Source organism: Lepidochelys kempii, chromosome 3, assembly GCF_965140265.1.
Source record: "Lepidochelys kempii isolate rLepKem1 chromosome 3, rLepKem1.hap2, whole genome shotgun sequence".
Taxonomy (NCBI): domain Eukaryota; kingdom Metazoa; phylum Chordata; order Testudines; family Cheloniidae; genus Lepidochelys; species Lepidochelys kempii.
The window spans coordinates 96,159,341-96,186,236 of NC_133258.1; the positions used below are offsets into that span (position 1 = coordinate 96,159,341).

Genomic DNA, 26,896 nt, shown 5'->3' on the forward strand with positions numbered 1-26,896 from the left:
AGGTGTGATGTCCTATAAAACAGTGATTCTCAACCTGGTGTAGGTATACCCTGGGGGTATGCAAATGTCGTTCAGGGGGTACATCAGCTTATCTAGATATTTGCCTACTTTTACAACACACTACATAAAACGCAGTAGTGAAGTCAGTACAAACTAAAATTTCATACAGACAGTTACTTGTTAGTACTGCTCTGTATACTATACACTGAAATGTAAGTGCAATATTTATATTCCATGGTAAAAATGAGAAAGTAAGCAATTTTTCAGTAATAGTGTGCTGTGACATTTTTATATTTTTATGTCTGATTTTGTAAGCAAGTACTCTTCTAGTGAAGTGAAACTTGGGGGTACACAAGACAAATCAGACTCCTGAAAGGGGTACAGTAGTCTGGAAAGGTTGAGAGCCACTGCTATAAAAGAGGAAGGAAAGTAAACTTTTCAACAGCAGAAAAGGAGACACGTCGTAGGTATCAAAACCTAAGAAACAGAGGACAGTGAAAACGTCCAAAGGCAAAGAGAAAGATGGCACGCCATGTGTAATGTTTGTGGTATTTATTCCTGCGGGTTAGTTTCTGCAACTGATTGAAGCCCCACAGAAAGTGTTCCACAATTTTAATGGAAGGGAGGGGGACTACAGGATGTTAACTGATCAGCTTTAGTTCAAATTGGTTGCTGTTGTGACTATATTGGTTAATGGAGCAGGTAATTTAAACGCTTCTGGTCGCAGCAGCAGGAAAATTCCTACCTCCCACAAACCTCCAAAATATCAGTCCTCTTATGTAGGAATCAGAGATCATAACCCATTTAATTTCTTCAATACACGGCAGTGTTTTCTTAGCTGGTATTTTCACTTATGCTTCGTCAATTGTACCTTGATGATAAACACTGTCCACAGGTGTGTTCTAGAAAACAACTTGTCTTCTCAATGCAGCTAACAGGGTTTCACCGTTTTAAATAAATGCGTCATCTTCCCTCTTCTCCCCTACGCAACAAAAAACAATTAGTCATAGCATCTCAGCCACGCAAAACAAAGGCAGCTAGCCCTGCAGAGATGTATAGTGGGGATATAGTCATAGGTAAGGCTAAGATTTTGTCACTGATTTTTACTAAAAATCACTGACTAGTCTCAGGCAATAAACAAAAATTCACAGAAGCCGTCGACCTGTCTGTGACTTTTACTAAAGATAATGGGGTGGCTTGGGGCTCCAGGGCCCCCCACGGCAGCTTGGGGCTTTGGTCCTAGGGCTGAGGTGGAAAATCTCACTGAGGTCTCTGAAAGTTACAGAATCTGTGGCCTCTGTGACATAATCTGATCCTTAGTCATGGGGTTTCCTGTCTTATCTGTTTAGACCTCTATACCATACTTGCCATCCCAGTATCTTGGTGGGAAAATATATAAGCTTTCATTATCTGTTCTCAGACTCTTTAACCTTGACCTGTGTGAATAATAAAGTAAATAAAGATCTTGAGCTATATGTCCTTATATTTCCAAGATTTTTCTACTTTCAGGCTCTTTGATGGCTTGCCCCCCCCCCCCCCCCCCCGATCCCTAAAGTTTCTGGGGAAATCCTGCAGTCAAATGATCAATTTTAGCATTGAGGGAATAACAAGTAATAAGAGTGACTTATGCCTTGTAGGGCATTTACAGCTCTAAAGTTGTGTAAGTGCTTTAAAAATGTAGAGGTTCTCTCTGTGGTTTTCTGTACTTTCAATAATTAACTTCTACCATTTAAAGAAGCAGGAATGCGGCAAGAGCCCAGAGTATTGTCCCAGACATTCCACTCTTCTTTTATAAAGGATGAGAAGTAACAGAATACACAGGCCTAGATCCTTAGGTGGCACAAATCAGTGCAGGTCCTTTGACTTCAGTAAAGCAATGCCATTTTACACCACCTGGCCTTATTTTTGTATTATTGAGTACCTGATGACGCATACCATGTTGATTACATATGTACCATATCTTCCCCCATGAGATTATACTTGGCAGAATTACTCATCTTTTTAAAGTTATACTTCCTATAGCTTCTTCATTTTGATACCATGTATTTCAGCTGGCTTACATTTTATTTGTACATTTTTTGGTTTGGTTTTGTTTAAAATCATTTTGACATATTTAAGTTGTTTTCTTTTCCATTTTGTTTTAACATCCCACGTACATCCACCATTTCTCCTGACAGTGACATTCCAAAGGATCTTTGTCCTTTGTACAGGCCAGGAGAGTGGGAAGACCTTTCCTCTGAGAAAGATATCAACCCTTTCAGCAAATTCAAGTCCCTGAGCAAGGAGAAGAGGCAGCAAAATGGGGATGATTCCAAATCAATAAAGTCTTTGGACAAGGAGAAGTCTGCAGATTTTGAACTTCTTAAGCCTTCTGACAGTCCTGTTTCAATGGAATCTAAGTCACTGGAACCTCCCAATGACATGGCCTCCGCTGAACCATCTGAAAGGTCTGCTGTAGGGGGACATACCAAGGAACCTTCTGGGGGAAAAGCTGCTTCAGATTCCAAAACCAAAGAACATTCCCTTATAGGAGGAGGAGATGATGACTTCGTTGAACTGCAAGAGACTGCATCTCCTACAAATACCAGATTAGACAGAAAAGATGCAGTAAGAGAAGGTTTTCCTTTTGACCCCAAGGAGTCAGGGAAAGCCAGGTCGCAAGTAACCAAATCTCTTTCAGAAGTCCAGGACCTACTGGCATTTGATTCCTTGGACACAAAGAATGATGTTGAACCCAAAGCTGATATAGACTTAGAATCATGTGAGAAGCAAGATGTCATGCCAGAAGTAAACAAGTGTGCCAGTTCCCCGACAGGTAAGGTGGAGACTACACTGGACACTCAAAAGGAGCTAGATAAAAACAAACTTATTGAGTTTTACCTCAATAAAGATAAAGATGGGTCACAGTCTTCTGAAAACCTACATAAGGCTGGAATTGGTGAAGGTGAAAACAATAAAGTAACAGGCATAGACCTCACACTTAGCTGTTCAGAGTCCCAAGTTAACAAACTTCTTACAGTTAAAAGTGGGGAGCCCGATTCAAGCTGCATTGAAAGGAAAGAGCCTTCACTGGAAGTCAGCTTGCCTGCAGTGGAGGAAAAGGATCTTAAAGAGTCTGTGAAATCTTCATTGGTACCATCTCTGGACAAGGCGTATCAAGAAACACAGTTGGACAATAACTCAGAAATCAGACTGTGGCTGTTACAGAGAATTCAAGTACCAATTGAAGGTAGGTCTCTGTCTATCCTTATTCTGTTAACTGTGGGAGCTGGGCAGTATCAATTCAGTGCTCACTAGGATGATCTTCCTGTTAATTTCCTTTTCAGTGTAGTTTGGTATTTTACAATATAAATCTTCAGGCGATAACTTGACTGTACAAATTCTCAATCCAGAAGTAATGTAGGAGAAAAAGGATCCCTTCTAATTGTTTGGGCTACTGAGTTTGACAAATGGCTAACGTGCTTTGTCCATGTTTAGTAACTATTTTTTGTAACATTTTAGCGATAAGTGCAATAAAATGTCATCCATTTATAGAGTTGACTGACACACAGTGGCTGAAAGATTACTATTATTTTGCTATGTATTGACATGATCTGCAGTTCCATTGAAGACTGCCAATGTACTTCTAATGTGTAAAAATCCAGAGTAGTACACAGCAACATATTGACTCTAAAGAGTGTGTGTGTGTGCAGGCGTGCACATGTTTATACTGTTTCTTAGTCCTTTTTGTGCTACTGGACCACCCAAGATGTGCTGCTGAGCAGGAGTATAAGCACAGTCTTGCTGAGTGACCATTCTGTTTGTTCTACTATTATGTGACTCTTGATGAAATATAGGAGCACGTTGGAAAATGTGGAATTCTCTTGAACTTGAAAACTCTTGAACAGTTGGAGCCAAACTGACCTCCAGTTTACATAGCACGTGTGAGGTTTGGTTGTGTTTCTTTTTTTTTTTTTTTTTTTGGCAAGTCTACGGGCCTCATTCTCCCTTAAAACCAGGGTAGCAAACTCCATTGACTTCAGTAGAGAGAGCCTTGATTTACAACAGAGTAGGACAGAGGAGAATCATAGTCTAGAGGTCACAAATTGTGTCTGGGGGGGTGGGGAATTTAAATCTCCCCTTTGGAAAAGGTCTGTGTACCACTGACAGTTCTTCGGCATCTGTCTTACTGAAAAGGTGGCCTTCGGGCCTTCCCAGGGTGAATGTGGCAAACTTGAGTTTCCCAGTGCTGTTGAATATTCCTTCCCAGAAGGAGATTGATCTTTGTGTCTGTATCTAAGCTACCAGTACTGTACTGGAAGCCTGTCATTCCTTTTTTCTCTGATTCAGATATGCTTCCTTCAAAAGAGGAGAAAAGCAAGACCCCTCCAATGTTCCTGTGTATCAAAGTGGGCAAGCCAATGAGAAAATCCTTTGTTGCTCAAAGCACCACCATGGCACAGCAGTATGGTAAAAGGAGAAAGCAGCCGGAGTACTGGTTTGCTGTTCCTCGGGAAAGGTAGGCTGCAGTGCATGATACAAAGACATTTGTCTCTTCATTAATTATCAACCATATCAACAATTTTAGGGGCAAATCCTGACACCTGCTATCCCACACCAGAGTTTGCACAAGAGCCCAAATGCAGCAGGAATGCTAGGAGGTAGAGTCTGTGTGGTGTTCTTGAGGATGCAGGGGAAGTGTGTGGGGTGAAGAGGGATTGGATGCACAAAGGAAAGCGTACTACTCCTTAGCAGCATGTGAGCAGATAGTTGTTTGGGAGGTGGGGATTAAGGAGTGACTGTCAAGGAAGTTCAGTTGTTTGTTTAGAAGAGTATAAATTGTAATAAATAATTTTCAACAAAGGAGGGTTGGATTCCTGCACACAAGAATTCCAGATTTTTTTTTTTTCTTTTTCGATGAGCCTTTATGTCCCTTGTATTCTGAATTGAATGAGACCGCTGTGAAAAAAAACAATTTATTCTGCTGGAAGGATATATTGTGTATAGTAGTTGAATAATTTCTTGCTTAAACTTATTCTAAGATCCATAGAATAATTTCTTGCTTAAACTTATTCTAAGATCCATAAGAATTATAGCATCATGATTCACTTGAATTTCTAGCCTGTTAAAATATTATTTATTCCACTGGAATTTATAGCTTGTAAAGATAGTCATGTGGCCGCTGCAGAGAAATTCTGTCAAATGTGGGCATATCAAAAGGTATTGCTTCCTTCAAATCTCAAGAGTACAATACTTAGGTCTGCATTTCAATGTGGTTATGTAAAAATAGTGGCATCTTACTCACATCTGTTCCCAGTTTGTATTTGGAGACTGATTGTCTGTCAAATGCTTTAGAAGGTGGCCAGTGCCATTGTACCTAAGTTTTGTTAACAGCATGGAGCCAACACGATTATGTGAGCTGGATCTATTCGGGCTTACACATAGAATTTTTTAAGTTCCAATTTCAAACTCTGCCTGTCAATTCCACTTGTGCAGTTACAAGTTACATAGGTGTCCGAGTATGGATGGAAGTCAGTGAGGCTTCTTTGGTGTAAATTAGGGCAGAATTGGATTTGCAGGACCTCTTACAACTGCAATGATGTACAAGCCAAAAGGAAGCCAATTTGATTTTTTTTTAACTCCCCATATTGAGTTTGTGGGGTTGGCACATCACAAAATTATCTTCTTACACAGCAAGTTAGCTTAGTTTGCTAGTAGGTCAGTGAGCAGCAATAAATGCAGAACCCCACAATGCCAGTTATTTTAAAGGTCATTTTTCAAAGTAAATCACCCGTTAAACCATGCTCTTGATTTTTCTCCTTTTTGGCAGATGTGGACCAGTTTGCAAAAACTGCTTACCTGGATTTCACTGTACCAATAACCTCTAGCTTTCACTGATGAACAAAAGAGCATAACTGGCTGTATTTGCTCATCAAACTTGTTGAAATAAGGCTTTAATGCAGTCAATTACTTAAAGTCTCATTTCCGATTGCTAAATGATCTTTGCAATGGTATGGCTTTTTCAGACTTATGTTCTGAGAGAGCTTTTTTCCAGCCGCTGCCGTTTTCCACATACAACCCTCATACTCTCTTTCTCTCCCCCGCCCCACAGCATTCTGCTATTGTATTGTTATAATGGACTCACATAATATTCAGAGCTGCTCAGTTAGTTCTATTGATGGTCCAAAAATTAAGGAGAGAGAATTATCCCACTGTTGCAAATATCAGTCAGGGGTTTTAAGCTATAGGCAGTTTTTAAAAATCATATTTTCCTAATCTTCTAATAGTTTCAGAATACAAAAAACCAAAGATAAAATTAGCTATGTCTGATCCCCTGGTGCATTTTAGAAAGGAGTTAGTTAAGCAGAGCAGTGGTGTGGAACTTGCTGACTCAGAGAGAAAGGTTTAATCTGGCTGGAATGTTGGTAGTAGTTAAATTTATAGTGGTTTGAGCAGTAGTTGAAGATAGCCAGTGAATTAAAAGCTATGTGCAGAACCCAGTACTTGCTTCCTGTGGGGTCACAAAACTGTAGATTAAGAAAATTCTAGATTCAAATGTGAGTCAGCACTTCAGAGTTAGAACGATACTGTAACTTAATGCAAGGCCAGTATTGCTTTGTCGGTGGTGTATCTAATTTAATGTTGTATAAAAAATGCTAAATCACTTTCTCTGATTGCTTATTCTGTGTTCAAGGATAAATCTGAAATATATATATTAACCTTAGCCATGCTCGAAAAATAACTTGCCTACCTGTCATTGCGGAGTAGAAAATATTTCTGGCGAGTGAAGTGGCCACGTATAATTTAAGCTATTTTTTTAAAACTAATTTTCTAGCCCTTTTGATTACAAAGAAATCATTCTAAATGTGAACTGCTGTTGCCGAGTCTGCAGGCTGACCGCTCCAGTATTCTGCTGCTGCTGCTCTTAACTTTGTCAAAGAGCCTCACAGTGAAATCAACAAGACTGGTGACTTTTCAGAGCTGCTATTCAAAACCTTGACAGTTTCACTGTGTCCATAATCAGGTCCGTTTCACTGTGCCATTCCTTGGGAAAGCTGTGAACAGCAGATCATGTAGGGCTGTTTTTGTTTGTTTCCATAGATCAAAAAAATGCTTTGTTTAGTTACAAAACTTCAGGTGCTTATGAAATTATTCATTCCAAATGTGTAGTAAAAAAATCTGTATAGGCTCAATAGCCACATACAAACCCTCTCAACCTGCCACAAGTGAAACCAAATTCTCCCCTCTGCGACCCAGTCATAGTAACCTGTGTGACATCTTAGTTGGTCTTTGTTTTATTCATTAAGACTTAAAATTGTAGCCAGAACGTGGAGAAATCAGCATCCATGCTGCCAGTCATTCTGTCTAGTTAAATTTCCCCCATAGTTTCAACTCCAATGAGTTTATTCCATCCTATACTTTCTTGTAGTGTTGCTGTGTGCTGTTAAACCACTGCTGTAAATAACCCCACGGGTGACTGCATTTCAGTGGTGGTGAGATAATGGGAACTTAAACTGCTCCTCCCAGTATAGTACTTGCTATGTGCATACATAGTGCAGGCACCCTGGTCTTTCAGTCTGGCATGTTTCATGAGTGCTAAAGTCACATGACAAAAGTTACTTCATGATTTTCAAATTTAGTTTCATACCATCATATACCTGTCTGAATTAGTCTGTTTTTCAGTGTTTTCTGTAAGCCACTTCAAACATCACTAGTGGAGACACAGAAAAACTTCATTCCTTAGTTTTAACTGTTTTTAATAGCTTTTACTACAACTTTTAAAAAAAATATGTGCAGAACCCAGTATTTTCTTCCTGTGCCACAAAACTGTAGCAAAATTGTAAACAGCTCATGTATCCACCTCGTCTTCTGTCTCAATTCTTCTACTGGATTCCTTCTCGTGCAATACATGACTTACAAGTTTCAGAAAGTCCCAAAAATATGTCTCTCCATTATCCCTGATGATGTAGTTGAGTTAATCGGTGACTCCAGGGCTGCTCTTTTGATTGCAAAATCACAGCAGGCCTTGTCTCTAGCACGTAACTGGGAAGATGTAATCATTAAAGAAGTCTCAGCTGAAAAAGGTGCACTTCATAAGGGAACTTCTTGCGCTGCTGTTTGGCAGAGTAGCACTAATGCTTTTGGACAGTGACTGAGAGTAACTGATTCGCTTGCTGGTAGACCTGACAATGGGTGTTGCTTACAGCGTTGGAGAGTAAGTATAAATGGGCTTGTATTGTATGGCTTTATATTTCGCTGGAACTAAGTGAATCTGTAGAATTACATTTCTGAATTGATCCTCAGTTGTTGTTGAGGATATTAGGCTAGAAGTTGAGCTACTCTTAAAATTATTTCTTTAAAGGCATTGAGAGGAAAAATATCTAGTGCTGGAAAGTAAACAACTGTAGAATGGTTTTTAGTTTAAGGTATGTATGGAAAGTGATGAAAAAACACAGATTAAGGAAGACTAGTATGAAATTATTCAAGGTGAAACACACTATTCAATAATTTCTTCATTTTTGTTTTAAATTCTGCTTTGTGAGGACTGAAGTGTACATACATATCAGGCTTGAATCCAGAACTGCCAAATATACACTTACAAATTCAAAACACAAAAGTGCATGCTACTTTAATTTTTTTTTCTAATTACTACAATATTCAGAGTAGTTTCCATACTAAAAAGTAAACCTTGTTCGTTATCAACAGTAGCCTTTCATCAGCCAAATGTATAGATTTATTTTTTGCCTTGGTATCAGCATCCAGGAAACGGTAAGTTCAGGCATCGACTCTCTCTCATTGGCACTCCCTTATTATGTTTGGTGCACACAGTAGCTTCAGGAAAGAAAGGTAGTAGGGTTTTGGTGCTTGATGAATATGGGCAATTTCTGTTTCCAACACAGTTAATTTTATATGACAGGATGAAATTCTGGCTGGTTTGTCTTCTGTTCATGGGAACCCTGGCTGTAAACAAACTGTGACATTCAGCTGAGAAGAGATTAGTGGTTATTGAAGTTGGATCTCTTGCAAGAAATTTCAAACAAGTTGAATTCCATTCTAACTAGCAAGGGTCTAGAATCATAACATGGTCCCATGTCAAATACACCAGGACTGTACATCATGGATGGTGTGACAGGGATCCATTTGGATTTTGACATGACTCTGGACATTGGTGCTAGGGACATCTGGAGAGGCTGGCCCCTAAATTTCCCTCCCTTTCCTATTGTTGGTATGATTCATGGAACAGACTGGATAAAGTTAAGGATTGGACTCCTTGGGTCATCCCAGCACCAATGTCTGGTGCCCTTTGAAACTTCAAATAGGTAAGAGACCAAGTCATAGATAGATTAGGTTTTCAGTGTGTTCTGGAATGTGTTCTAGTCATGCAGCCAGTGGGTGCCTTGGATTTTCACTTTCATATACCCTTTATAGATTCTAAAGCTAGAAAGGACCACTGTCATAGTGTAGCCTGTCCTCCTATGTAGCACAAGCCACGAGACTTCCTTGATCCCAGAACTGAATACAGGATTCCAGTAGCAGTCACACCTGTGCCAAATGCAGAGGTAATATAACATCCTTACTTGTACTTAATATTTCCTATTCCCAATGATCATGTTAACCTTTTTAACCACAGCATTGCACAGCAAGCTTGCATTCAGCTGATCATCCACCATTACACTCAAGTATTTTTCAGAGTCACTGCTTCCCATGACGGAGTAGCCCATTCTCGTCTTCACTACAGAGTTTTGTAGACAAAAATTATGCTGCTTTAATTAAAGCATTTTAATTGAACTGCTGTTGCATGTCCACATTATGCTCTTTGTGTCGGCAGAGTGCATCCACCCTAACAGCTCGTATGTTGACACAGAGAGCAGTGCACTGTGGTAGCTATCCCACTGTGCAACTGGCCACAGGGTGCTTTGGGAAGGGTTTGCAACACCTTATGGGGCAGGTACAGCATCACATGTTGCAGGTTTCTCAATTGCATTGTTCCAAGGGCATCCTAGTAGATTGCAGCTCCTTTCCAACTGAAGTGGGCTGGGGGTGGGAGGAGACAGAAACCAAGTGTGTGGACCCCCCGCATACACATCAGCCCTCAGCTCTGCACAGCTCAGCACTCTCTTCTCCCATCCTTCCCGCAGCAGCAGCCCACTCTGCCTGCCTGCCTGTAGTTCTGTGACTCTCCAGCTGCTGGGAGCAATATCCACAGCAGCTCTGCTTCCCCCAGAGCTTTGAAAAGGGAGGGGTGCATGACTGCATAGCTAGATGGAGGGCAGCCATCAGCCTCCCTGCCTGCCGCACCGCACTGCACCTCCCCCCCCCCCAGCAACAGTCTGCCTGCTGCTGTGTTCCTAGTGCAGGGGGAGAGGATTCCGGAGGCATGCTCAGCTGTCAGAACTTCCCAGAGCTTTGAAAGGGGAGGGGCACATGCCTGCAGGGCAGCTGAGTTCAAAACAGTGAGCAGAGCGGTCGTGGCAGGCATTGTGGGATACTGGGGGAGGCCAGCTCTGGCGATATAAGAAACGGCAGTGTCTACATCAGTGGTTCTCAGCCCGCAGCCTGCAAGCCACTTGTGGCCCAGTCAGCGCACAGCTGTGGCCCATGTGACATCCTCAGGGCCATACAGGTAGCATACATATTGTGTGGATGCAGCCACGTAACACACAGAGAGCCGCATATGTGGCCCACACTGGTAAATAGGTTGAGAGCCACTGGTCTACACTAATGCCTTGTTGCTTTAACTTTGTTGCAAAAAGCGGTCTCTCTCGTCGAGGTGGTTTTATTTTGTCGTCAACAATGGCATTGCTGTGTGAAACCTCCTCTGTTTCGTCGACAGAACTCTGCAGTGTAGACAAGGCCTAAGTATGGTCTGCATCTTTGTTCCTGGATGTTGAAGTTTCCCACATTTCTGAATTTCAACCAGCTCTAGATTTTATATTTACTTCTAGATCATTGCTAAAATATTAAATAGCATAGGACTAAGAACTGATTCCTGCAGGGCCCAATTATAAATGCTCCTGCTCAATAACAGTCCCCATTTACAATTATATTTTGAGACCTATCAGTTAGCCAGTTTTTTAATTAATTGAAATTGCCTTGTTGATTTTTGTATCGTTCTAGTTTCTTAATCAACATGTTGTGCAGTACTAAGTCAATGCTGTTCAGAAATCTAAGTATTATAACATCAGGCTATTAATTTAAATGGGTAATCTTATCACAAATGATACCAAGTTAGTTTGAGATATTTTTCTATAAACCTATGCTGATCCGCATTAATTAAATTGCCCTACTTTATTAATTGAGTCCCATATCAGCCATTCCATTATTTTTCCCAGGATTGAAGTCTGGGAAACTATGTGGGTTGCCCTCTTTCCCCCTTTTAAATATTGGTACAACATAAGCTTTTCTTCCAGTCGTCTGGAACTTCCCCAGTGTTCCAAGACCTATTAAAAAGTAAAAGGCTATTCAGGCAGCTCTCTTAAAACTCTTGGATGCAAGTTATCTGGAACTCTTGATTTAAAGATGTCTAACTTCAGTAGCTGCTGTGTAACAAGCCCTTAAGTTACTTATGTAGAATTGTTTAATCACCCTCATATGATATGAAAACATTTAGCTTTTCCCCAAATACAGAACACAAATATTTTTGAATACTTCTTGCTTTTTGCATTATTAGTGACAGTTCTACTTAATGGACCGCTACCATTGTCAAGATTCCTTTCGTTCCTGTATATTTTTAAAATACCTCTCCTTATTGTCCTTAACTCTGCTGGCAATGGATTTCATCTTGTGTCCTTTTGCTTCCCTATCAATTTCCTACAGTTTCTCACCTCTAATATATATTTACTGTTAAAAGTTTCCCTTTTTTTCTATTTGTTACATATTTATTTTTTATTACTGCTTTCAGTTTCCCTCTAAGCAAGGGTATGGGTCAGAGGTTGTTTTTTTTGTTTAACCAGCATAGCCTTCTTTCTCATGTTTTTGCTTTTGGGACATCTAGTAAAATGTTCTTGAACAGTTCCCAATTATCACTAACATTTTTCTATTTAAATTCTTTCTCCTAGCTCATCTGGCTTATAATATTCATCTTTGTGAAATGTCCCTGGTAAAGCACTGTGTGTGTGTGTGTATATATATATATTTATACATATTCAATAATATTTAATATTTATATATTTATTACTGGTTGGGACTTTATCTCTGTGCACATAACAAATGTAATCCAGTCACAGTTGCATGCATCTAGGCAACCCTTAACTTTTAGTTGTGTGATCATGTCCTCTTTATCGGCAAAATTAGGTCTAAGACAGGTTTTCCCCATGTTGGATGCAACGCTTTTTGAGTTAGGAAATTGTCAGTTATAATTTTTAGAAAGTAAGAACTGGGAATTCCTCCATTTTCACATTTATAATGTTGCACTGAACCAGAGGTGATGTGTTGTATATCACTTCTTCAGTTACCTTCAGAAGGGACATCATTTCATCCTTTGAACAACTGACCTTTTCTTGTAGTGACTGCCTAATACAAGGACCTTGGTTTGAAAAGCAGATGACTGAATTAGATAGTAAAACTGGCCTTAGTCAAAATAATTTAAAAAAATAAAAAATCTCTCAAAATTTGCCTGCCTCTTAAATAGGTCAGTGATGCAAAACTTTTCTAGCACCGTGGGTTGCACACCCTACCATTGGTACAAGGGCTGCACCTAATTTACATTAAATGTACATGGGATTTTAGCGAATGCTAACCACACAGTTTTATACTTAGACAGTGCTGTAAGCATACACAGTAGTTTTTCAGTACATGCACAGTATAATGCTTTAAGAAACTGCTATTAATGGCTCGTACTGGTTCTCTCAGTCCATCCTCTTGTCTGGCTTTGTTTTTGAGGTTGTCACGTACATTATGGAATCTGCTTTGGGTCTACAATGTATGAATTTGTCTAGCTCTGTCATAGAATTTTTTTCCCCCCACAAATATAAATACTTTCAAACATGCTTTCACAACAGTAGCTCTCTGCATATCAGTCCCTTCACAGGGATTAGTAGAAATTTAGCTAGCTTCCCAAACTTTGGATCAGAGTATTGCACGTCAGACGTGTCTAGCTCAACTGTGACTATGTTTTCTACAGGTTAAGCTAAAAATGAGTCTGTAAGCAACTTGGACATTTTGTTGTCCCCTTAGAAATTTTAAAACTGTTGATCAAATGAATGTGGAAACTTTTTCATCCATTCAGCATAGGAATCTTGCTATTACTTGAGCAAGTCAGGAAGTGGGAAAGATCATTCTGCTGAAGTTGTCCATGGGAAAAAATCTTGTAACTAGAAATAAAAGCCTTCTCTCCTCCACCATTATGATAGCCACAAGCTCTCCCAGCTTGATATTTTTTATAAGCATGCAGATTTTGTTAGCTGTTCGAGTTAGTCAGGTGGCTTCAGATTTGCAGAGAGTAGAGTCCTCAATAGCTGCAGAATAAGCCTTCCATAAGCTCTCCTAGCTGATTACTGTTGATCATCCCCAGGTTTGCTCAGCCTGTATAGTGCACATAACTTTTATTTACCACCCCCTTTTTGCATCTCTAATTTCTGTTATCCAGCCACTTTGGAGAAGCACATTAGCTAAGTAGTTGTGCTACGGTGATGGAGCAGTGAAATAGTTGTTTAATGGACATTTTAAATTGCCGTTAAACTTCAGAGATAAACTCTTCTCCACACACATCTTGCTTACCTGCCCCCATGCATCCTCCCCCACTCTGAACTCTAGGGTACAGATGTGGGGACCTGTATGAAAAACCTCCTAAGCTTATCTTTACCAGCTTAGGTCAAAACTTCCCCAAGGTACAAAATCTTCCACCCTTTGTCCTTGGATTGGCCGCTACCACCACCAAACTAATACTGGTTACTGGGGAAGAGCTGTTTGGACACGTCTTTCCCCCCAAAAATACTTCCCAAAACCTTGCACCCCACTTCCTGGACAAGGTTTGGTAAAAAGCCTCACCAATTTGCCTAGGTGACTACAGACCCAGACCCTTGGATCTTAAGAACAATGAACAATCCTCCCAACACTTGCACCCCCCCCCCTTTTCTGGGAAATGTTGGATGAAAAGCGTCACTAATTTGCATAGATGACCACAGACCCAAACCCTTGGATCTGAGAACAATGAAAAAGCATTCAGTTTTCTTACAAGAAGACTTTTAATAAAAATAGAAGTAAATAGAAATAAAGAAATCCCCCCTGTAAAATCAGGATGGTAGATATCTTGCAGGGTAATTAGATTCAAAAGATAGAGAACCCCTCTAGGCAAAACCTTAAGTTACAAAAAAAATACACAGACAGAAATAGTTATTCTATTCAGCACAGTTCTTTTCTCAGCCATTTAAAGAAATCATAATCTAACACATACCTAGCTAGATTACTTACTAAAAGTTCTAAGACTCCATTCCTGGTCTATCTCCGGCAAAGACAGAATATAGACAGACACACAGACCCTTTGTTTCTCTCCCTCCTCCCAGCTTTTGAAAGTATCTTGTCTCCTCATTGGTCATTTTGGTCAGGTGCCAGCGAGGTTACCTTTAGCTTCTTAACCCTTTACAGGTGAGAGGAGCTTTCCCCTGGCCAGGAGGGATTTCAAAGGGGTTTACCCTTCCCTTTATATTTATGACACGCCCCCCATATCTCAGCTAGGGTGAAAATATGGCCACATCGTCAAGGTAGGTGACTGCATATTCTCCTAATCCTGCTAGGAGACCATCTACAAGTTTTTGGAAGGTGGCGGGTGCATTTCGCAGCCCGAAAGGGAGTACATTAAAATCATACAGCCTGAGATGTGTGGTGAAGGCTGACCTTTCCTTGGCAGATTCATCTAGCGGTACCTGCCAGTACCCCTTGGTTAAGTCCAAGGTAGAGATGAACTGGGCCCATCCCAGTTTCTCTAATAGTTCATCTGTGCGTGGCATTGGATAGTTGTCTGGGCGAGTTACAGCATTTAGCTTACGGTAGTCCACGCAAAAACGTATGTCCCCATCTGGTTTGGGAACTAGAACCACTGGAGATGCCCATGCACTTTCAGAGGGGCGGATTACACCCATCTGTAACATATCCTGGATCTCCCGTTCTATAGCAGTTTTAGCTTGAGGAGACACCCGGTAAGGTTGGACCCTAATTGGGTGAGCATTACCTGTGTCAATGGAGTGGTATGCCTGTTCAGTCAGTCCTGGGGTGGCTGAAAACGTTGGCGCGTAGCTAGTGCACAGCTCCTTGATCTGCTGTTGCTGCATACGCCCAAAGGTCATGGAGAGGTTCACCTCTTCCACACCACCACCACATTTCCCTTCGTAGTAGACACCTTCAGGCCATTCAGCGTTGTCTCCTCCCTGGGCTGTAAACTGACAAACCTTTAATTCTCTGGAATAAAAGGGCTTTAGAGAATTAATATGGTACACCTTAGGCTTTCGGTTGGAGGTGGGGAATGCTATGAGATAATTAACAGCTCCCAGGCGCTCCTGGACCGTGAATGGCCCTTCCCACGATGCTTCCATTTTATGGGCCTGGAGCGCCTTTAAGACCATGACCTGGTCCCCTACTTTGAAGGAACGCTCTCTGGCATGTTTATCATACCAGGCTTTTTGCTCTTTTTGAGCATCCTGTAAGTTTTCTTTAGCAAGGGCTAAAGAGGTTCGGAGGGTGTTTTGTAGGTTGGTTACAAAGTCCAGAATGTTAGTTCCTGGAGAAGGTGTAAATCTCTCCCATTGCTGCTTCACCAACTGCAATGGCCCCTTAACCTCACGGACATATACAAGTTCAAATGGTGAAAACCCTAAACTGGGGTGTGGTACAGCTCTGTAGGCAAAGAGCAACTGCTGCAACACTAGGTCCCAATCATTGGAGTGCTCATTTACGAATTTACGTATCATGGCCCCCAAAGTTCCATTAAACTTCTCCACCATGCCATTTGTTTGATGGTGGTAAGGAGTGGCAACCAAGTGATTTACCCCATGAGCTTCCCAAAGGTTTTCCATAGTTCCTGCCAGGAAATTAGTTCCTACATCTGTGAGGATGTCGGAGGGCCAACCTACCCTGGCAAAAATGTCTGCTAGTGCCTGGCACACACTTTTAGCTCTGGTGTTGCTTAGAGCTACTGCTTCCGGCCGTCGGGTGGCAAAATCCATGAAAGTCAGTATGTACTGCTTTCCTCTGGGTGTCTTTTTCGGAAAAGGACCCAGAATATCCACGGCTACTCTCTGAAATGGAACTTCAATGATGGGGAGTGGCTGGAGAGGGGCTTTGACCTGGTCTTGGGGTTTTCCCACTCTTTGGCACACCTCACAAGACTGGACATAGGTAGAAACATCCTTGCCCATTCCCTCCCAGTGGAATGACCCCCCCCAAACGGTCTTTGGTCCTGTTCACCCAGCATGGCCATTAGGGTAATCATGGGCTAAGCTCAAGAGCTTGGCCCGGTATTTAGTTGGAACTACCAACTGTCTCTGAGGATGCCAGTCTTCCTGGTGTCCCCCAGAAAGAGTTTCCTTGTATAAAAGTCCTCTTTCTACAACAAACCTGGATCGATTTGAAGAGAGGCAGTAGGTTGCTCTGTGCCACCGTCCAAGCTCTCTGGAGGCTTTCATCTGCTTCCTGTTCGGTCTGGAACTGTTCCCTTGATGCTGGAGACATCAGTTCCTCATTGGATTGTGGACCTATGCTTGGTCCCTCTGGAAGCGATGTAGGGGATGGGGCTGTTTCCGTTGACTGTGAACCGCTCTCCGCTGGTGCACTATGTTGGGATTCAGGCTCCGGCTGAGCCTCTTGTGTAGGGTTATGGGCTGCTGCCAGTTCAGGTTCGGTGGGGCCCTCTGGTGTTGAGGTTGCAAGTACTGGATTCAGTGCTGACACTGGGTCTGGTGTTGGTTGTTCGGCTGGTTCTGGTTCTGGGACTGGTTCCGTCTGGGTCTCTGGGACTGGATCCACTACTGCTGTTGCAGACATTGGCCTGGGGTCCGGGTCCATCACCTCTGACCGGGTCCTGATAGAAGTTTCCGGAACAGAGCTAGGCCTCACTGCTTGTTTAGCCTGGTTGCGGGTGACCGTTCCTACCCTCTTGGCCTGCTTCACATCATTGGCCAAGTCTTCCCCCAACAGCATGGGGATGGGATAATCATCATAGACTGCAAAAGTCCACGTTCCTTACCAGCCCTTGTACTGGACAGGCAACTTGGCTGTAGGCAAATCGAAAGAGTTGGACTTGAAGGGTTGAATCGTCACTTGGATCTCTGGGTTGATTAAATTGGGGTCCACTAAGGAAGCATGGATAGCTGACACTTGTGCTCCGGTGTCCCTCCACGCAGTGACCTTCTTCCCGCCCACTCTCACAGTTTCCCTCCATCTCTGGGCTACTATTACAGACTATCCACAGGCTCTGAAAGATTACACTGGATTTGGCCTTGCATTTTGAATGTTTTTCTTTGCGAGCATAGTCACTTTTTTAAAAAAATTAAAATGAGAACTTAAATTCAGTAAAAACAGAAGGGCCTCCATTGGGACATGGATTTGTCCCAAAAACCCACCTCTCATTCTGCTTGGGGGCTTGGGGAGTTGCAGCAAAGCTGAGGGTCCAAAGTGAGCCAGTGGCCCAAGATGTAGCTGAGATCTGGGAGAGCATTTGTAGCCAACTATTGGTGTCCCTTTTTGTAGGTGTAATTTATTTTGTTAAACACTAAAAAGTGCCCCTGCAGCTCACTTGCAAAATTCTAGTTGGGGACTAATCTGTCTAGAATTTGGAGGTTGATAATTTAAGTGATTAAGGGCTAGATTCTGACCAGTGTAGTTCCATTGTCTTAAATGGAGTTACTCTGGATTTACACTGGAGTAGCCATCAGCAGAATTTGACTCTTAAGAAAATGTCTACAGTGCAATAAAACACCTGTGGCTGACGCTGGTCAGCTGACTCACGCTGGGGGATTATAAAATTGCAGTGTAGAAGTTCAGGCTGGAGCCCAGGCTCTGGGAGCCTCACCCCTTGCAGGGTCTCAGGGCTTGGGGGCTCTGAGACCCCATGAGGGAGAGGGTCCCAGAGCCCAGGCTCCAGCCTGAGCCCAAATGTCTACACTGCAGTTTTATAGCCCTGCAGCCTAAGCCCCATGAGCCTGAGTCAAGTGACCTAGCCCAATCACAGGTATTTTATTGCAGTATTCACATTTTAGGATGAAATTTAATGATGTTGCTTATTTGGTGTTTTATAAAAATGTTCAAGATCAGTCATGCATAGATCATAAGTCCTAAAATGATTTGAAATGTAGAAAGGATCTTCTAGGTAGGCCTGGGTGGATTAGATTTTTATTGGTAAATGTTGATAAATATTGATGAAAAAATATTTCCTTCAATGATAATTGAAATTTACAGCTAGGCAAAGTAAGACTGTATTGGAAAAAAAACAGTGATTTAGTCTATTTAATTAGGCTTGTTACAAATCGACTAGCAAGTGATTAGTAAAAACAAGTATTTATAGATTTAAGGATATTTTGGTATGTGATGTTAACTGTTAATATGCAAATTGTCTACAAAACGTTAAAAAATTTTAATCTCAATGTCTCTGTCATTCAATAATTGTCTGACAACTCTGCAACTGAAATTTCAGTTGATAAAAATCTAAAAAAATGCTTAAAAATAAACACCTGTCAAAATAATATATATGATATTGAAGTGCATGTACATCTGAATGTACTGATGAATCTCACACCCACCCGTTACACATTTTAAGTGGTTAGCAGGTAACGGTTTAAAGATCTGACACACTAAAATGGAAAGAAAATGAAAATCTGTATCAGAGTACGTTTCAGAACACAAGGAAGTAATCAAGTTTTAAGAAAACAAAAACCGGAGAAAAGGATGTTGAGTGTATGCACTGCAAATGGTGTGGCCCAGTTATTAAATGTAAATATTTATAGGACTAATAGTACCAAGTCTACAACAGTAAATTGTTTGTTCAAATGAAAATTTTAAATTGAGGATTAGAAATATAGTATTTTCTTAAACTCAGAGGTGGCATTGAGTTTTGAGTTCTGTTTTAGTTCTGCAGCAAACTACATTGAATTCGACTCATCAAAGCATTAATCTACTGAATAATTCTTTCCCTTGTCCTTCCATCCACACAAATATCCCCAATATTTGGTGGGGAAAAAAATTAATAATTTTTCTGGGTAATTTTTACTTATTTTTGTTGTTGTAGTAATAACCTCTGATAAATTTCTGGGGAAAATTTAATAAAATAGGGCCCTTAATTTTTGTATACCATATGACAATTCTGTGGAAAACTGAATACCGTGTCCTCTCTTGTTTTGCTTCACAGGGTAGATCATCTGTATACATTTTTTGTTCAGTGGTCACCAGAAGTATATGGAAAAGATGCCAAAGAGCAAGGTTTTGTAGTGGTGGAAAAGGAAGAGCTTGATATGATAGACAACTTCTTCAGTGAGCCATCAGCTAAAAGCTGGGAGGTGAGTGCCTTCTATTTTCAGAGAATCAAGAATGATACAGGGAATGTGCATCATCCACTGCGAATCTAAATACCCACCCTTTTAATTTTTCTAACAGTCTGGCACTTTTTTTTACTGATAGGACTCTTATTCCTTGTATTATGGTGTCCTCAGGCTTTGTGGCTGTCCAACATACCTACTCTGATCCCTACAGCTCCCCTTTCCCTTTATATCTCTAGTGATCCAAGGTAGTGATCAGGCAAGGAACTTTCTGATTCCAGCAGAGTCAATAGAAGTTATACAAATATTTACTGCAACTATCATACAAAGTTTTTTTTAAACCATATTTCGTAGCCTTTTTGAGGGAGAACATTTTTTCTGAAACTTTACAAATGTTACAATAGTATTAATGTTGCAAAAAAGGGCACTCGTAAGTCAGCTTCAGTGAAGTTTCAAGGTGGAGAATATCATTTAGCATACTACTTGCTTGAGCATCTGTTTTAAATCATTAATGAATACTTTTACAGCATTGCTGATGTATCTCTGATCTGTGGGTTGTACATACATGTGTGAAAGGCCAAACATTTCACAATGTTCGTATGAAAAAGAATAAGATAAATAAGGTATTAAAGTTTTACAGTTCTGGGAAAAAGCTTTGCGCTGAATAGATAACTGTGAAGTATAAGTGAACTTTATTTTGAGTGTTGCATTACTGGGACAGAGTTAAGGAGGTCTGGGTGCTGATCTTTGGAACATGTTTTTGTTCAACAGACTTTGTGGGTTTGATGCTAAGGGTAGAACTGTTTGTAACATTAGGTTCTGATTTCCACCATTGTGACTGTAAGAACCCCTCAGTGTCAATTGGCAAAGGGTTCACTGTACTGTAACAAGAACGCCTAACAAGCGTGACAAACTACATCATCTTGTACACCGCTTTCATCTATTTATCTATAAATGATGTCATGTAGGATCTTTAATGAAAGCCAGGATCACGCTGATCATTAATACCATTGTGAAATGTGTGTATGGATACCACCACTTCCACCTTAATTGAATTGGCCTTGTTAGCACTGACACCCCACTTGATAAGGGGCAACTCCCATCTTTTCATGTGCTGTGCTGGGTTTGTGTGTATGTGTGTGTGTATCTATACTACTTACTGTATTTTTCACTCCATGCATCTGATGAAGTGGGTTTTAGCCCACGAAAGGTTATGCCCAAATAAATTTATTAGTCTCTAAGGTGCCACAAGGACTCCTCATTGTTTGTTTTTGCAGATACTACATAAAAAGGTGTGTGGTTTTTTTTTTTTACAGATATAAGAAATTTTGTTCCTAAAAGAGTCTCTGAATCAAGGCAGGTTTCTTAACAAATGGGTTTCTGCCAGGCAAGGGATGTATATTTACCTGCCCGCCTCAGTTCATGTGTAAGTTAAGCATTGCAAGCCAACACAGTGCACATAAAGTCAGCATGAATATGTGAATTCAACATGAAGTCACACCAGGGAATAAATCTCGGCAGATCACCCTGACTCTAGGTACAAAAAATGGGATGTGAGCATATAAGGAGGAGGCAAAAGGACATCTCATTATCCTGCACCTTAGGAAATAATCAGGCAATGGGATTAACTAGAGAAATGGCCTTAAATAAATAGGATGAGATCCAATAAGGACAAATGCAAAGTACTACACTTAGAAAGGAATAATTAATTGCACACGTACAAAATGGGAAATGACAGCCTAGGAAGGAGTACTGCTGAAAAGGATCTGGAGGATTATAGTGGATCACAAACTAAATATGAGTCAACAATGTAAAATTGTTTCCCCCCCCCCAAAAAAAACAAAACAAAAACATCATTCTGGGAGGTATTAGCAGGAGCGTTGTAAGCAAGACCCAAGAAGTAATTCTTCCGCTTTACTTAGCACAGATAAGGCCTCAGCTGCAGAGCTGTGTCCAGTTCTGGGCACCAAACTTCAGAAAAGATGTGGACAAATTGGAAAAAGTCCAGAGGGGGAGCAACAAAAATGATAAAAGGTCTAGAAAACATGACCTACAAGGAAGGATTTAAAAAAATGGGTTTGTTTAGTCTGGAGAAGAGAAGACTGAGAGGAGACATGATAACAGTCATCAAGTAAAAGATTGTTCTAAAGAGAAGGGTGATAAATTGTTCTCCTTAGCCACTGAAGACAAGACAAGCAGGAATGGTCTTAAATTGAAGCAAGAGAGATTTATATTTGATATTAAGAAAAACTTCCTAAATGTAAGGAGAAGTTAAGCACTGGAATAAATTACCTAGGGAGGCTGTGGAATCTCTGTCATTGGAGGTTTTTAAGAACCGCTTCCCCCCACCCATGAACGCTTGTTGGGTTTGGCGAGAAGGATAATACTTAGTCCTGCCTTAATGCTGGGGTCTGGAGTAGGTCCTTTCCAGTCCTACATTTCTATGATTACATTCATGAAAAGAGGATCCCAACCTGTCCTGATTGGGAGCACTATAAAAGACATTTAGGTGAGAAGAGACTGCTTTTAGACAAATAACTTCAGCAGGTTAACCAAGTTCAGTCTCTAGAAAGCATGTATGGATTTTGTTTTACATATAACCTTTATGTTTCCATTATCCTCATTCACTGTCTCCTAAATCTTAGCTTTTGATGATGAACTTAGGATTGTTTTAATTATAAATATATCTCAGGGCTGTGGTGTTACATAGAAGCTGATCCTGAATTGAATCAAATAAGCTGGAGTGTACACTGGGATAGCAAACCTCATGTTTCTGTGACTAGCTGGTGTCAGGGCTGAATATCACAGGGGTGATCAGCTCAGGGACTGAAGTGCCCCTATGGGTAAAGTGTAAAGCAAAGTGAAGGCTGGCATAGCCCTGAGGAGATTGTTTGGGTAGCTAACGACTGGGTGTCAGTTGCCTGACAGCACCAGCCTAAGCATTAGCAAGTCTCTTTCTCTCACTGGGGGTGTGGGGTGGGTAACAAGGTGACTCTCGGTAACTGTTCATGCTTTGGGGATTTTATTTTACACACTTATTTGGTGTATCTTCTCTTGAATTATGCGTAGTAACTTGTAAATTAACATAATGTTTTGTTTGGAATTTGTTGTATTTTTGTTAATTTCTTCTTTCATCTCATGTCAGGCTTCTGCCTCAAGAACATTTCTGTATATTATCTAGTGAAAACTTGAATGTTGGTGAAAGCTTTGTCGAGAATGAAAAGATTTCCCCCTCCCCCCCCCCCCCTTCGCCCCCCGAGGAGATTGCTCACCAGCTCTATGCTTCTGCTTCTCAGACCACCTCATTCCCAGGACCCACAGATGGCCTTGATTTCCCAACCATTCCTCACTGTCTGATTCCCGACTCCAGCTGGTTCTCATTACCAGGTTGCAGACTCATTCCCATTCTCCAGCCAGCCCCTTTCCTTGACTTGCTCCTTGCCCTATCCCCAGTGGCTGCTTCTCCACTGCTAGGTGTGCAGAGGATACTCCTGGGGGAATTCTGCATCACTGTGCATGTGCAGAATTCATGGCCCCACAGATTTCTTCGCTTCCCTGCAGAAAAATGATTTCTGATGGGGAAGCAAAGGGAAGCCCACAAGAGCAGTCATGTGCCCCTCCCTGGCAGCGCAGGCAGGTTGGTTCAGGCGCCCGGGGCAGCTGGTAGAGACGTAAATCACCACTAGGACGGTAAAGGGGGGTGGGGGGTGGGCAGTCGTGTGTGAGAGGGAGACACACACTCTGTCCCTCCTGCTTGCTATTGTGGCATGCTTGGCATGGAGAGGCAGGGCTTTGAGGTGTTTCTGAGGAGGTAGGCATGGGGCAAAGCGGAATGTAGCAGCCTTCCTGCTTAGTGAATTGTTCCCATTGTCTTTGTGAATTCCCCCAGGAATACAAAACGGATGTAAAAGTTTTAAGGCTCCTTTACATTGCCAGAGTGGTGTAAAGAACAGTATGGCCTTATAAATGCTTATGGTGCTTAGTGATTAGAACTGGCCTAAATTTTTGGACTGAAAAAAAAATCCTATCAAAATGGGCTCCATGAACTGTTTGGTACTTACCTTTCTGGAGATGGTCAGTAGCCAGTATAAATTGTGAGTTTGATACCCCAGCCCTTACGTGCTCTTCAGTTGCCTACAATGTGACAGTGAACGTATGGGGGTGTGTGTGTGTGTGTCTTATAATGTCAAACCTAGCTACATTACTATTAGACGAAGGGAGTTTGGGGATTTCGTCTAATGCTCCCCACTCCCATTCTCCATCCACTGTATTGTAGTTTAAATAAATTACCAAACTAATTGAAACTGGCATGATTATATTGCATTATTTTGACAAAATGTGTGGAATTTTGCAGCATTTTAAAATATTGTGTACAGAATTTTTAATTTTATAGTGCAGAATTTTTAATATTTTGGTGCAGAATTCCCCCAGGAGTAAGAGGAGGAGTCCTGCTTGACTGGAGCTTAGGAGACCTGTGGATTTTCAAAGTAGCCTGAATATCAGAGCCTGGAGCCTCTTCTCCTTGGAGCCTATAGAATACACCCTACCCCCTGTTCAGTGTTCCTCCTTCATTATCCAAGTCTCCCATCCCCAGCTTCTATTAGTTCCAGAACACAGCTGAGTGTAGCACTTAGAACTGCTAGCCTTCCAACACCAATTTTTAATTTTAAAAAATTGATCTAGTATTTAAGAATTTAAATAATAAAATTTCAAACATCTCTAGAAAAATTCTACAACTCTCCTATTTTAAGCATTCCCATCTGCAAACAAATGAGTTGCTATGCTCAAAAGTTAGAGAAAGGGATGGAAAGTAGGGCTTATATTGAAAAACTGTCCCCCATTTGTAATTGTTAACTTCCACTTGACAGTCTGTAGCTTAAATGCTGTATAAAGAAACAGAGGAGGCTGTCCAGTCCCAGCTGCGCTCCAGCCGTAGGAATTATGATACCTACGGACAGGTTTCACGCTGAATGACCAAAAGGGGCCATGACCAGGACACCCTGCAGTGCAGGTTCAAAGTGAAGGAGCTGCGGAACGCCTGCCACAAAGAATGGGAGGCAAACCACTGCTCCTATCATGCTGAACTCATTGTTCTATTTTAAATATGTTCTGGTGGTAATAAGGAAATAGCTGGAAATTGTTCCAAAGGTACAAAAACCCACCAACCAACTCTGTACAGCTTTTACATATGAAGGTGGATCTGCCTGGAAATGGCTTTGAGGAAGGCCCTAATTTGGTCATAATCCTTTGTGAAACTTATACTTTCTGTTGGGGAAACAGAAAGTAAGACTGTACCAGGGAAGTGTATAAGCAATATTATCACAGCGTGGCAGAAGCAGTAGCTGCCTTGTCTAGCGTGTAGGAAACAGCTTTGGCAGTACAGCAGAGAAGTTTGATATAGTGAAAATAAATTCCATAACAATGAGAGTGCGACAGATACCTTTGGATATTCAGATTGTTTACTGTGTCAGACCTAACCAGGAGCCTTTTGTGCAGGTATGTTGGACTGCATACAATGCTGTGGTGCTGTGTTCTATCTCTGTACCAATAAACTAAAATGCATTTTAACTGGATATTTCTGCATGCTGGGGCTTGCTTCTTTGTTCCTAAAAATGGCAGTACTTTTTGCAGTTCAGATCTCTGTGGGGTTTTTAATGTTTATGCTACCTGAACTGACCTGTAAATGGTTGGTAATGCATATCTCTTCATTGCTGTTTTGGCCTGACTACAGCATTGAGATATTTAATTCATTTGGTGTGATGCAAGTAGGTGAACTTTTGGAGAGTTTGTCTTCATTGAATGCCTTTTTGTTTTAACTTCTTAAGAACTGGAATTCTGTCCCTTTTCGGGTGGTAGGATGGGGTTGACTTTTATTCCTTATTGATAGAAATTGATGATGGACTTGTTAAGAAGAAACATATCTGCAGCTGCTTGTCTTTGCAAATTCAGTTATACATCAGTACAAACATATTTGCTGGTAGACTTGGTTTGAGTTCTTTCTTTTTGAAACCTGGAGGCATTATGAAAGCTTTGTAATCAACCCTCCCCCTCCACTATTTTCTCAGTGTGCGGGAGAGGAGTCACTTATAAAATATTCAAAATTAAAAATGTAAAAAAGTCCAGGTTCCAGGGAGACCACAGTTAATGAGAGAAGAAAGGAAAAAACAGAAAATTCATATCTCTTAAATCAGTTGCTCTCAACCTTTCCAGACTACTGTATCCCTTTCAGGAGTCTGATTGGTCTTCCACACCCCCAAGTTTCACCTCACTTAAAAACTACTTGCTTACAAAATCAGACATAAAAATACAAAAGTGTCCCAGCACATAACTGATGAATTGCTTCCATTCTCATTTTGAGCATATAATTATAAATCAATTGGAATTAGGGCTGTTGATTAATCGCAGTTAACTCATGCGATTAACTCAAAAAAATTAACGGCAATAAAAGAAAAGAAAATTTATCACGATTAGTCACACTGTTAAAAAAGAGAATAGCAATTGAAATTTATTTAATATTTTGGATGTTTTTCTACATTTTCAAATATTGATTTCTATTACAACACAGAATACAAAGTGTACAGTGCCCACTTTATGTTACACCAGACCCTCGCAAGAACTCAGGATTTGGGATCCATGCGCGGGACTGCATTAATGCGGGGACCGTGTTAAAATGAATTGCAATTAAAGTAATTAAATTTGGGATCCATGGCCACGACCATATCTATGCAAATTCGTGCTATATAGATGCGCGTTCTAGCAAGGGTCCAGTTTATTTTATTATAAATATTTGTACTGTAAAAATGGCAAACAAAAGAAATAGGGGTTTTTTTTTCAATTCACCTCATACAAGTACTGTAGTGCAATCTCTTTATCGTGAAAGTGTAACTTAAAAATGTAGATATTTGGTTTTTTGTTTTTTGTTACATAACTACACTCTCAAAAACAAAACAATGTAAAACTTTAGAGCCTGCAAGTCTTACTTCTTGTTCAGCCAATTGCTAAGACAAACAAGTTTGTTTACATTTACCGGAGATGCTGCTTACTACGTCTTATTTATAATGTCACCTTAAAGTGAGAACAGGCATTCACATGGCACTTTTGTAGCCGGTGTTACAAGGTATTTACCTGTCAGATATGCTAAATATTCATATGCCCCTTTATGCTTCGTCACCATTCCAGAGGACATGTTTCCATGCTGATGATGATCGTTTAAAAAAAAAAAAAAAAGCGTTGATTAAATTTGTGACTGAACTTCTTGGGGGAGAATTGTACGTCTCCTGTTCTGTTTTACCTGCATTCTGCCATATATTTCATGTTATAGCAGTCTCGGATGATGACCCAGCATTCGTTTTAAGAACACTTTCACAGCAGATTTGATAATACACAAAGAAGGTACCAATGTGAGATTTCTAAGGATAGCCACAGCATTCGATCCAAGGTTTAAGAATCTGAAG

General features: G+C 40.8%; 1 protein-coding gene across 11 annotated transcripts in view; it reads left to right on the forward strand.

Annotated features, from left to right (window-relative positions):
* The window catches only part of NCOA7 (nuclear receptor coactivator 7), a 167,338-nt gene that overhangs the window by 127,242 nt on the left and 13,200 nt on the right, over positions 1-26,896 (forward strand). For 9 of the 11 annotated variants that reach the window (XM_073337224.1, XM_073337228.1, XM_073337223.1 and 6 more), the window contains 3 exons: positions 2,178-3,229; positions 4,330-4,498; positions 19,316-19,463. In XM_073337224.1, coding sequence (XP_073193325.1) covers positions 2,178-3,229; positions 4,330-4,498; positions 19,316-19,463 — 1,369 coding nt within the window. Of the gene's footprint in view, positions 1-2,177; positions 3,230-4,329; positions 4,499-19,315; positions 19,464-24,647; positions 24,939-26,896 lie in introns of those variants that run through there. The other 2 variants (XM_073337229.1, XM_073337232.1) reach the window with 2 other exon arrangements.